This window comes from Oncorhynchus keta, chromosome 33 (genome assembly GCF_023373465.1).
Source record: "Oncorhynchus keta strain PuntledgeMale-10-30-2019 chromosome 33, Oket_V2, whole genome shotgun sequence".
NCBI lineage: Eukaryota > Metazoa > Chordata > Actinopteri > Salmoniformes > Salmonidae > Oncorhynchus > Oncorhynchus keta.
Genome location: NC_068453.1, coordinates 2940286 through 2952980, shown reverse-complemented (window position 1 = coordinate 2952980; position 12695 = coordinate 2940286). Strand labels below are relative to the sequence as shown.

Here is a 12695-nt window from a genome sequence, read left to right as displayed (position 1 = left end):
GAAATTATTTTATGCGCAAATATCAAAGTAAACTTGCAGTCACGCGATGACGTGTGCTACGACTCGTGAAATGCCGTTTATTAGGCTACAGATAAAATAAGTTACGATGAACTTTACAAGGTGGTGAAAGTGCAAGGTGATGAGCTTGATTCTCCTTTCCAATAAATATCAAGGGTCTTATTCTGGTGACATGATGATTGGCTGCCGTTTGACAAAATAATCTGGCTCTTTTTTGTCCATAGTCATTTCATCATGTACTATACCCACACTGTATCTGTGAGCTGTTAGCTAGAGCACACGTGCCAATACCAGAGGGGGCACACTCACTATATAACGCAATTATTTTGTGACAAAACCATCAGTAGAGTTCAATGTAATGGAAACCCATTAAACTTGTATTTTCTATTAGGGACATGGGAATTTAACAGCAAATGTATTCTTATGTGCACTATGTCATCACAAACAGACTTTTATCCGCAACAAATCAATTTGATTGAAACATCTCTGGTGAAAAAGATTGCATATTTTATTTAGCCAATTGTATAGAAACCTAGCCACAGATGTGCCACCACATTGTCTCTCTTCTTCACAACAACGCAATACACACATAGCCAACAACACATAACAGGAAAAGTAGAAACCTGTGCCAATTAGTATTAATCACCCTTGAGGTGTCGTGTCTTTGGCATCATTACATTGAAGACTGTTATTTTATCAAATCATTTCTCTGTAATTATTATTGTGTGATTAAACTAATCATGTAAATGTAATTAACTAGGAAGTCGGGGCACCAATGGAAATATTCAGATTACAAAGTTATCATTTTCCTAATATAACTCTTCAGATATTTTAATATCTGATCAATTATCCTTCTAATTAATGAATTATTCTTTACCTCACGTTAGTCTCATTCCAAATGTTGTAAATTGTTGGTTATGTGCACGAACCCAGCCTTCACTATGAATCATCCATACACCAATTGTCTTAATAATTAATTTACTAACTAACTAAATAATCACAGAAATGCATAAACAAACAACAGTTATAGTTACAAGGAAATGATATGGGACGTTCCCTAGTGGGCTAAGCCGATATGATGGCTTGGTGGACAAAGGGAAGTGGGTGAGGACTGAGAACGGCGGGAAAGACAAAATGAGTCACTACACAGTTGATAATTATATTAATTGAAATGCTAATCCTTTGCACATGAACGCTCACTCATTCGGGAATAATTGCAATCAATATATATATATATTTACGCCCAGTGTGTCATCGTGATCTCTGTTGGAATCGTCAGTCCTTCTGTTGGAGGGTCAGTTCATCATCGTCTCTCTCTCTGCCTCCCTGAAGATCGAAAGTATTTCGTGGTTAGAATGTGTACATCAGAGTACCATTCAGAAATGATCTCATAGAATAGAGGTTTCGGCGGTTGTCGGTCTTCGCATCCCAGATTGACATATTTTCTAGCTGCAGACTAGTAATTAGTATCTAAGATTTGCTTTTATTCTGTCGGGCTCGATAGTCTCAGAGTTTAACCATTTCCACCCGTGAAGCCAATGCTCCACGTGGTATGGTTAGGAATTCAACAACCATTGTAACCTAAGCTTGTACTGAGGTTTTTGTGGTCTAAACTCAACCTGTGCCCCCTGTGTCCATCGAGGTACAAGTGGTCTAAAGAGGATTTCCTCAGGAGGGGGTTTTATACACGTGGTCTGAAGAGGATTTCCTCAGGAGGGGGTTTTATACACGTGGTCTGAAGAGGATTTCCTGAGGAGGGGGTTTTATACACGTGGTCTGAAGAGGATTTCCTCAGGAGGGGGTTTTATACACGTGGTCTGAAGAGGATTTCCTCAGGAGGGGGTTTTATACACGTGGTCTGAAGAGGATTTCCTCAGGAGGGGGTTTTATACACGTGGTCTGAAGAGGATTTCCTCAGGAGGGGGTTTTATACACGTGGTCTGAAGAGGATTTCCTCAGGAGGGGTTTTATTCGTAACAGCAGAAAAGGGCGGTTCCAATGACGCCAGATCATTCCTGTGCTCACGGGGGCGGGCCAATTACTTAGTTAAACTTTAAAGGGAATTACAATTATTTCACATTAAAGGTTTAACGTCATATTACAGCATTTCACACATAGTTTCATCTTTACTCATTCATTTTATACAACAATTAGATGGACACCCCATAATTGAGAAATGTACATACAGTTGAAGTCAGACGTTTACATACACCTCAGCCAAATATTTTAAACTCAGTTTTTCACAATTTCTGACATCTAATCATAGTAAAAATTCCCTGTCTTAGGTCAATTAGGATTACCACTTTATTTTAAGAATGTGAAATGTCAGAATAATAGGAGAGAGAATTATGTATTTTAACTTTTATTTATTTCATCCCATTCCCAGTGGGTCAGAAGTTTACATAACCTCAATTAGTATTTGGTAGCATTGCCTTTAAATTGTTTAACGTGGGTCAAACACTTCAGGTACCCTTCCACAAGCTTCCCACAATAAGTTGGGTGAATTTGGGCCCAATCCTCCTGACAGAGCTGGTTTAATTGAGTCAGGTTTGTAGGCCTCCTTGCTCACACACTCTTTTTCAGTTCTGTCCACAAATGTTCTATAGGATTGAGGTCGGGGCTTTGTGATGATCACTCCAATACCTTGACTTTGTTGTCCTTGGGCCATTTTGCCACAACTTTGGAAGTATGTTTGGGGTCATTGTCCATTTGGAAGGCTTTAACTTCCTGACTGATGTCTGGAGATGTTGCTTCAATATATCCACATAATTTTCCTGCCTCATGATATGAATTTTGTGAAGTGCACCAGGTCCTCCTGCAGCGAAGCACCCCCACAACATTATGCTGCCACCCTCGTGCTTCACGGTTGGGATGGTATTCTTCAGCTTGCAAGCGTCCCCCTTTTTCCTCCAAACATAATGATGGTCATTATGGCCAAACAGTTCTATTTTTTGTTTCATCAGACCAGAGGACATTTCTCCAAAAAGTACAATCTTTGTCCCCATGTGCAGTTGCAAACCGTAGTCTCACTTTTGTTATGGTGGTTTTGGAGCAGTGGCTTCTTCCTTGCTGAGCGGCCTTTCAGGTTATGTCGATATAGGATATTGTTTTACTGTGGATATAGATCATTTTGACATGACATCATTTTCTGGAATTTTACAAGCTTTTTAAACGCACAGTCAACTTAGTGTATATAAACTTGACACACTGGAATTGTGATACAGTGAATTATTAGTGAAATAATCTGTCTGTAAACAATTGTTGGAAAAATTACTTGTCATGCACAAAGTAGATGCCCTAACCGACTTGCCAAAACTATAGTTTGTTAACAAGAAATGTGTGGAGTGGTTGAAAAACAATTTTTAATGACTCCAACCTAAGTGTATGTAAACGTCCGACTTCAACTGTAAAAGATCATTGTCAAACTTGTGAGGCTCTCCATGCTCATTAGTTGCTCTTTAACATGCTGCTACTTCACTCAATCCTGTTTTAAAAGTCTCCCTTCCTAACTGTTTTACCGTCCCTGAGACCAACCAGAAATGTTTCCTTGGCCAAATATTCTGAACTGTATTCATAAATATAGTCATGTGTGTTTCCTGTCCTCTCTTGAGGTCACCAAATGAAACACACTCGTCATATCTATCATAAGTGTCCACGGACCATTCCCACAAGTGGACATTTTGTATCAAATCCTCATTTTGGGGATTTGGGAGTTCGCCATGTGAAAACCTTTGTTCTCTCTATGTGTCTCTTTCGGCCGGGGGAGAGTCTCCTCCAGGAATTTATCGACCTGCGATAACAGAACCTGGGTGTAGGAGAGAGCGAGGGGGAAGCCACTAGCTATACCCAAAAAGGTTCACATCGTGACAGAGGAGTACACCTTATTCAGTCAAACCTGTGCAGGGCCCAGATTCCCAAAAGCATCTTAAGGCAAATTTCATCATTAGAACCTTCATAGGAGCATAAATCTCAGAACGTTTTCCCTAAACCATTGTTACTAAAGTTCCACTTGAAAACGCTCATTATTTACCGACTGCCTGAGACCACTTGTAGAACAGCTTTAGTGGTTTCAGAAAGTATTCTCACCCTTTGACTTTTCCCATTTTGTTACAGCCTGAATTTAAAATGGATTCAATAGAGATTTTTTGTCACTGATCTACACACAACACCCCATAATATCAAAGTGGAATTGTGTTTTTAGAAATGTTTACAAATTAATAAAAAAATGTCTTGAGCCAATAAGTATTCAACCTTTTTGTTATGACAAACCTAAATAAGTTCTGGAGTAAAAATGTGCTTAACAAGTCACATAATAAGTTGCATGGACTACCCCATCTCTGTACCCCACACATACAATTATATGTAAGGTCCCTGAGTCAAGCAGTGAATTTCAAGCACAGATTCGACCACAAAGACCTGGCAAGTTTTACAATGGTTAGCAAAGAAGGGCACCTATTGGTACATGAGTAAAGAAAACTGACATTGAATATCTCTGAGTATGGTGCAGTTATTAATTACACTTTGGATGGTGCATCAATACACCAAGTCATTAGAAAGATACAGGCGTCCTTCCTAACTCAGTTGTCGGAGAGGAGGAAAACCGCTCAGGGATTTCACTAAGAGGACAATGGTGATTTTAAAATAGTTACAGAATTTAATGGCTGTGATAGGTGATGAGGATGGGAACTGAGGATGGGTCAACAACACTGTAGTTACTCCACAATACTAACATACTGTAAAGGACAGAGTGAAAAGAAGGAAGCCTGTACAGAATAAACATATTCCAAAACATGCATCCTGTTTGCAATACGGGACTAAAGTAAAACTGCAAAAAAATGTGGCAAAGAAATTAACTTTATGTCCTCAATACAAATTGTTATGTTTGGGGCAAATCCAATAAAACACGTCACTGAGTACCACTCTTCATATTTTCATAAGCACAGGCAAAATCCTAGAGGAAAACTTGGTTCAGTCTGTTTTCCAACGGACATTGGGAGTCAAATTCACCTTTCAGCAGGCAATTACCTTAAACACAAGGCCACATATACACTGGAGTTACTTACCAAGACGATATTGAATGTTCCTGAGTTGCCTAGTTACAGTTTTGACTTAAATCAGCTTGAAAATCTATGGCAAGACTTGACAATGGCTGTCTAGCAATGATCAACAACCAACTTGACAGAGCTTGAAGAATATTTGTAAGAAAAATGTGACAATATTGTACAATCCAGGTGTGCAAAGCTCTAAGAGACTTACCCAGAGAGGCACACATCTTTAATTGCTGCCAAAGGTGGTTCTAGCATGTATTTCATCAGGGGGTTGAATACTTATCCAATCAGAGGGTGAATGGGCAAGACAAAAGATTTAAGTGCCTGGATGAGCCTGCAGGAAGGGTGAGGGAGGAGGATGTCTTCCCTGTAACGCACAGCGTTGAGATTGCCTGCAATGACAACAAGCTCAGTCCGATGATGCTGTGACACACCGCCCAGACCATGACGGACCCTCCACCTCCAATCGATCCCGCTCCAGAGTACAGGCCTCGGTGTAACGCTCATTCCTTTAACCATAAACGCGAATCTGACCATCACCCCTAGTGAGACAAAACACTTGGCAGTCAAGAGCACGAGATGTCTGCATTAAAAATATATACAGTAGACCCCCAGCTAACAGCATTCTCACGATTTTCGAGACGTTCCCTTAAGAGTTTCATTAGGTCATTACCTACAGTTTTCATAGGAATGTTCCAGTGATGTGAAAGAACTGTTTCCATAAGACCATACCCTAAATGTCAAAAAGAATTTACCCATAACGTGGTTACCATTTTCTCAGAATATTCAGTATGAATGTTCTAGACATGTTTCATTGGAACCTTGCAGGAATATTCCTGTGTCTAATTTTGAGGGTTAGGATAATATTCCGTCAACATCATACCAAACATACACAGAACATGGTTGCTATGTTCTCAGAATATAAGATATTAATCTTCAAGACACATTTTGTGTGCCGGACCCCTTACTCATCATCATCTAAATCCTCCCCCTTGGTCAGATCCTCTACCACCTCAACCTTGACTTCCAATACTACACCAACGACAACCAGATCTACCTAAGCAGCAAATCCCTCCTCAACCTAGCCTGGTACGAACCATCTTGATCTCATGAGCTTACATCAGGATGGTTCGTACGAGACTAGGCTTTAACCTACACATAGAACTGAATTTCTTGAGATGGCGAGTCAGTCTTTAGGGGTCCTCAAGTTCAAGACTTTGTTCTCTCCATAGAAAAGCTACAATAGCTTAGCTTACCTCACTGTACTCACTACTTCCCTTGTTTGTTGTGATTGAATGGCAAAGACACCCCCAAGAAACACCCAAATCAAACCACACCCCCAAGGTAACTATTTTTTTTGCATTTCTTAACCAAGCTTCAAAACAAGGCCAAATCAGGAAGTTCAGTCGTTCTTTGACAGTTAAAGATTTCCACTAGCTTTCATGGCCAAGTAAAAATGGGCAAAAAATAGCTTTTGGTCTTAATTTGATATAAGGTTAGCAGTGTGGGGCCTCCCGAGTGGTGCAACAGTCTAAGGCACTGCATCTCAGTGCTAGAGGAGTCACTACAGACCCGGGTTCAATCCTGGGCTGAATCACACAATTGGCCCAGGGTCATGAGGGTTTGGCCGGGGAGCTTTACTTGGCTCATTGCGTTCTAGTGGCTCCTTGTGGCGAGCCAGGCGTCTGCAGGCTGACCTCTGTTGTCAGTTGAATAATGTTTCCTGACATGTTGGTGTGGCTGTCTACCGGGTTAAGTGGGCAGGTGTTAACCTGTTGATCCTACCCCCTACTTTTTCGAACATTCTGTTAAAAATCGCGCAACATTTCAGCACCCTGCTACTCATGCCAGGAATATAGTATATGCATATGATTAGTATGTGTGGATAGAAAACACTCAGATGTTTCTAAAACTGGTTAAATCACGGCTGTGACTATAACAGAACGTGCGTTTCATCGAAAAGCGCAGGAAAATCTGATCACTGAAAATTGGAAAATATATCAATGCGCCACTTGAATGTATTGTTGAATGGAAACCACATTACCTGGAGCCGAGATTGCAATTCCTACAGCTTCCACACGATGTCACCAGTCTTGTCAATTGCCTAGGCTTTGTTTCTTGGTCAAACGAAGAAGAGACAGACCATTTCTTCCGGTCTCCGACCGGATATTTTGGTTGAGATTTATCCGGACATTATTTCAAGACGTAGAGCTATAGAATATGCATCGCCTCGTGATCAATTTGATAGATTATTAACGTTTACTAATACCTAAAGTTGCATTACAAAAGTATTTCGAAGTGTTTTGTGAAAGTTTATCGTCGACTTTTTTAATTTTAAAAATGACGTTGCGTTATAAAACGCTGTTTTTTTCCTTGATCACACAGTCTTCATAGATCGATATCTAGGCTATATATGGACCGATTTAATCGAAAAAAGACCCAATAGTGATGTTTATGGGACATCTAGGAGTGCCAACAAAGAAGATTGTCAAAGGTAATGAAGTTTTATATTTTATTTCTGCGTTTTGTGTAGTGCCGACTATGCTAATTATTTTGTTTACGTCCCATGCGGGTCTTTTGGGGTGTTGCATGCTATCAGATAATAGCTTCTCATGCTTTCGCCGAAAAGCATTTAAAAAATCTGACTTGTTGGCTGGATTCACAACGAGTGTAGCTTTAACTCAGTACCCTGCATGTGTGTTTTAATGAACGTTTGAGTTTTAACGAGTGCTATTAGCATTTAGCGTAGCGCATTTGCATTTCCAGATGTCTAGATGGGACGCCTGCGTGTCGGGTCGACCTAAGTTAAGAAGCATGGTTTGGCAGGTCATGTTTAGGGGAACTCATGGCTTGACCTTCACTTCCCAAGCATGTTGCGGAGTTGCAGCGATGAGATAAAAAAATAAAAAGGGGTTAGCAGTGTGGTTAAGATTAAAAGAAAAATTGTAGAAATGGCCGGCATAATTAGACATAATTATGACTTTGTGGCTCTGTGACAAACACAGTTAAGGGCATGTTCCTTTGCTCAGTCGGTGGATTGTGTTGTCGCACATGACATATTTAGAGATTCCTATTTTATACACAAGTCTGACAACCAAAGTAGCCATGACTGCACATATGTAATAGAAGTCAACGTACAATGCCTTCAGAAAGTATTCATACCCCTTGAGTTATTCCAGATTTTGTTATGTTCCAGCATAAATTCATATTGATTCAATTGATTTTTTTTCTCACCTATCTACACACAATGCCCCATAACGACAAAGTGAAAACATGTTTAGAATTAAATTCAGAAATACCTAAATTACATAAGTATTCACACCGCTGAGTCAAAACGTTGCACCTTTGGCAGCGATTGCAGCTGTGAGTCTTTCTGGGTACGTTTCTTTAAAAAAAAAATCAAGCTCTGAAGTTGGTTGTTGATCATTGCTAAACAGTCCTTTTTTTAAAGTCTTGCCATAGATCTTCAAGGCAATTTAAATCAAAATTGGAACTAGGCCACTAAGGAACAGTCAACATCGTCTTGGTAAGCAACTCCAGTTTGTGTTTTAAGTTATTGTCCTGCTGAAAGGTGAATTTGTCTCCCAGTGTCTGTTGAAAAGTAGACTGAACCAGGTTTTCCTCTAGGATTGTGTCTGTGCTTAGTTCTATACTCTCTAGTCTTTGCTGATGACAAGCATACCCATAACATGATGCAGCCACCACTATGCATGAAAATTTAAAGAGTGGTACTCAGTGGTGTTGTGTTGGATTTGACCAAAACATAACACTTTGTATTCAAGACAAAACGTTGATTTCTTTGCCACATTTTTTGCAGTTTTACTTTACTGCCTTATTGCAAACAATATTTGTATTCTGTACAAGCTTCCTTCTTTTCACTCTGTTATTTAGGTCAGTGTTGTTGATCCATCCTCCATTTTCTCCTGTCAAAGCCATTAAACTCAAACTGTTTTTAAGTCATCATTGGCATGGTGAAATCCCTGAGTGGTTTCCTTCCTCTCCGGCAACTGAGTTAGAAAGGACGCCTGTATCTCTGTAGTGACTGGGTGTATTGATACGCCATCCAAAGTGTAATTAATAAAATCACCATGCTCAAAGGAATATGCATTTTGTTCACCCGTTGTACTTTTTCAGATGTCAGTTGACAAATCAAAATCTGATTTCATATAATAATATATGAATATATGATTTCATATAATAATATATAAAAACATAAATTATTAGATACAACACTTGGAAGCCTTTCATTCTAGCCTTCTTATCAGTATAAAAATATATTTAACTATATTCAACTGTTCTGCCTTATTATTATTCGACCATGCTGGTCATTTATGAACATTTGAACATCTTGGCCATGTTCTGTTATAATCTCCACCTGGCACAGCCAGAAGAGGACTGGCCACCCCACATATGCTCTCTCTAATTCTCTCTTTCTTTCTCTCTCTCTCTCGGAGGACCTGAGCCCTAGGACCATGCCCCAGGACATGATGACTCCTTGCTGTCCCCAGTCTACCTGGCCGTGCTGCTGCTCCAGTTTCAACTGTTCTGCCTTATTATTATTTGACCATGCTGGTCATTTATGAACATTTGAACATCTTGGCCACGTTCTGTTATAATCTCCACCCGGCACAGCCAGAAGAGGACTGGCCACCCCACATAGCCTGGTTTCTCTCTAGGTTTTGGCCTTTCTAGGGAGTTTTTCCTAGCCACTGTGCTTCTACACCTGCATTGCTTGCTGTTTGGGGTTTTAGGCTGGGTTTCTGTACAGCACTTTGAGATATGAGCTGATGTACGAAGGGCTATATAAATACATTTGATTTGATTTGATATTTAAGACAAATTAAACAATACTTACAGCATTCATTTGAATTCCCATAATGAAATTGTTGTGAAATTGTCATGAAAGGAATTCTTGGTTCCTTCCACAGTGGCTCTGGAAACGGTATTACAGATAACTGAGAAACATACAGGAAGTAATGAACTACAGAGTCACACTGTAGTCACACCTTTCACATCATATGTAAATCATACACTGTAGTAGTCTACTTTGCCTCCAAAATGTTTGGAAAATCATGATATGATCTTGAAAGCCTACTTCTGATTTTTTACTTCAGTCATGTTGCTAGCTAGCCCAATGATGACTACTATGATTAGTAGATAGTGATAGAGATAGATATGATAGAGACGTGTGTGTGCACCGAGCAAACATCACAGACCGAAGACCTGAAAGACTGGACTAGATTGATAATAGAGATTCATGATTTGTGATCAGGGTCGTGCACAGACCTTTGATGGAGCAGGTTTTGAATTCAAAGTGTTCTACTTCTCCTTTTGCCAAATTCACCATTATTGATTGTTTTGCATAGGCCTTCATTTTCAACAAAACAACATCACACATTGTAGGCTAATGCACAACTCGTCGGTCCTCACAGATGGGCTATTGCAGCAGACGACCACACCGGGTTCCATTCCTACCAGCAAGAAGAAGCGTCTCCAGTGGGCACGCAATCACCAACGCCGGACAATTGAGGAGTTGAAAAACACTGCCTGGTCCGACCAATCCCTCTTCCTGTTGCGTCATGCTGATGGCAGAGTCAGGACTTGGCGTAAGCAGCATGAGTCCATGGACCCATCCTGCCTGATGTCAACGGTACAGGCGGGGTGGTGGTGTACCACTGTCCAATCTACAGCAACTGCATGATGCCATCGCGTCAGTATGAACAACATCCCTGTGGAAAGTTTCCGACCTGTAGTATTCATTCCCCGAAGAATTCAGGCTATTCTGAAGGCAAAGGCGGGTCCCGACCCAGTACTAGATGGGTGTACCTAATAAACTGTGTATGTACAGTACATTTGCAGCATTATTTGACAAAGGTAATTGTATAAGAAACTGCAGAATCTGCTCTTTCTAATACTACATAGACATCAAAACATCTTACATGCATGTAACTCTGCAGAAGGGTTTGAAAAAGGGACTTTTTAGCGCTCCCTGCCTCTGTCAATTCCAAGCTGCGCCCATCTCTTCATATACAATTTGACAATTGATAATATTGTCACCCATCAGACTATTGTCAATGTAATCTTGTCTTTAGGCTAATTCTATTATTATATGTGTGAAATTAGTTTCGATATAGTTTAGGTGCAGTTTCGATGGGCCATCAGCTGGGCAGGCTGACTGAGTGTGAATGACTGATGGTGAATGAGGGGCAGGGACAAGAAATGACCTCTTAAAACCTCTTATAAGACAAATTCTGTTTGTGATAATAAGATTCTGTGTAATATAGACTTATTAAGGAAAAGTCAAGGACGGGGGGAGGGTGCGTGACTTTAAAAATGGCAACATGACGCTCTCGGCTCTCCTGGTGTCTCAAGAGGGGGATAGGGAAAAAAAGAACAAAGTAATTCCACCAATCGAAAGCAGGGAAAAGGGGCAGGCACATCAGAACCCCTAGGGTCTCTATCTGTGCCCGTTTATGGTCATACCTACAGAGGAGATGATTCGACACAAGACCTTTACCTGACCATGTGACCTGACTCCTGAACATAGCCTATAATTAAAGCCCAAAGCATCTCCTTGTCGCGGTCAATTGGTCAGGAAAACTCCTGGCCCTATAGTGATGATTTATGATAGGGAATTCTCTCTCTCTCAGAATCCAAGTCTTCATCTTGCTGAGTGGTCAGAGAGCAAACACAAACAGGTAGAATGTGAAGATGGTATCTTTACCGCTCTCCATAGCTGTCCCTTTAAATGTTCTCTTTCATTCAGTTTGTTTGTTGTGATGGTGTTCAAAAAGGGTCTCTCAATGTCTTCCTCCCTTCATCCATCCCGTCATCTGTGGGTGGTTAGTGGGCTGCAGTATAGGACTGGATGCCTCAGTCTTCAGCAGTCTGGGACTATTTATTAATTAGTTATTCGGAACCCTGTTAGCTGCTTCTCTTCCTAGGATCCACTATGTACGGACTATATTGTCTCCACCCCCAGACCTGGCAGTGTGACATAGAAGTCTCATTGGGGAACAACAGTCTTGTTTCATAAGGTAACGCATTCCCTCAGGTTCTCACAATTATTAGTTTGTGGGGTAAATGTTTGTAATGGACTTAAGTCTTTCTGTCATCTCTCTCCCCGGGCGCAGGTGTACATAGTGGCTCTGGCAGTGGTTGGCCAGGCCTCTCTCAGACTACTATTCCTTGGACGATGATGATGAGTACGGGCGTGAGGTCCATCATCTTCTTCAGCATCTCCATGATGTCGTCATGACCCTTCGCCCCCTCAATGAACTCCTCTAGGGTCAGCTCACCTGAGGGGGGAGGAGGGGACAAGTCAGGGGTCAACTCACAATAACCTCCAGGAGGACAGACAGGTGGTGACTCTTACCCTCTCCGTTGATGTCGATCTTCTTGAATATGAGCGACACAATCTCCTCTGGGGTGACATCCTGGTTCCGAGTGATGTCCTGGATTGCCTGAGAGAGAGAGAGAAACATTTCTTAATTGCTTAAATGCAATTCTTGAAACAATGTTATCGACTTTCAAAAACAGTTGATACAAGACACAGAAATCCCTAAAAACTGCAAATGCATGAATCAAAATAACATATTGCCTAAAAAACTATTATTACAACCACAAATA

At 40.7% G+C, this 12695-nt stretch overlaps 1 protein-coding gene across 1 annotated transcript in view; it reads right to left on the bottom strand.

The window, feature by feature from the left end:
• Positions 1 to 511: 511 nt before the first annotated feature.
• Positions 512 to 12695, bottom strand: part of guca1d (guanylate cyclase activator 1d) — a 31993-nt gene continuing 19809 nt past the window's right edge. Inside the window, exons 3-4 of the mRNA XM_035748166.2 lie at positions 12442 to 12529; positions 512 to 12364 (exon numbers count right to left, since the gene is read on the bottom strand). Of these exons, the coding sequence (XP_035604059.1) occupies positions 12240 to 12364; positions 12442 to 12529 (213 nt within the window). The 3' untranslated portion in view covers positions 512 to 12239. The remainder of the gene's footprint in view (positions 12365 to 12441; positions 12530 to 12695) is intronic.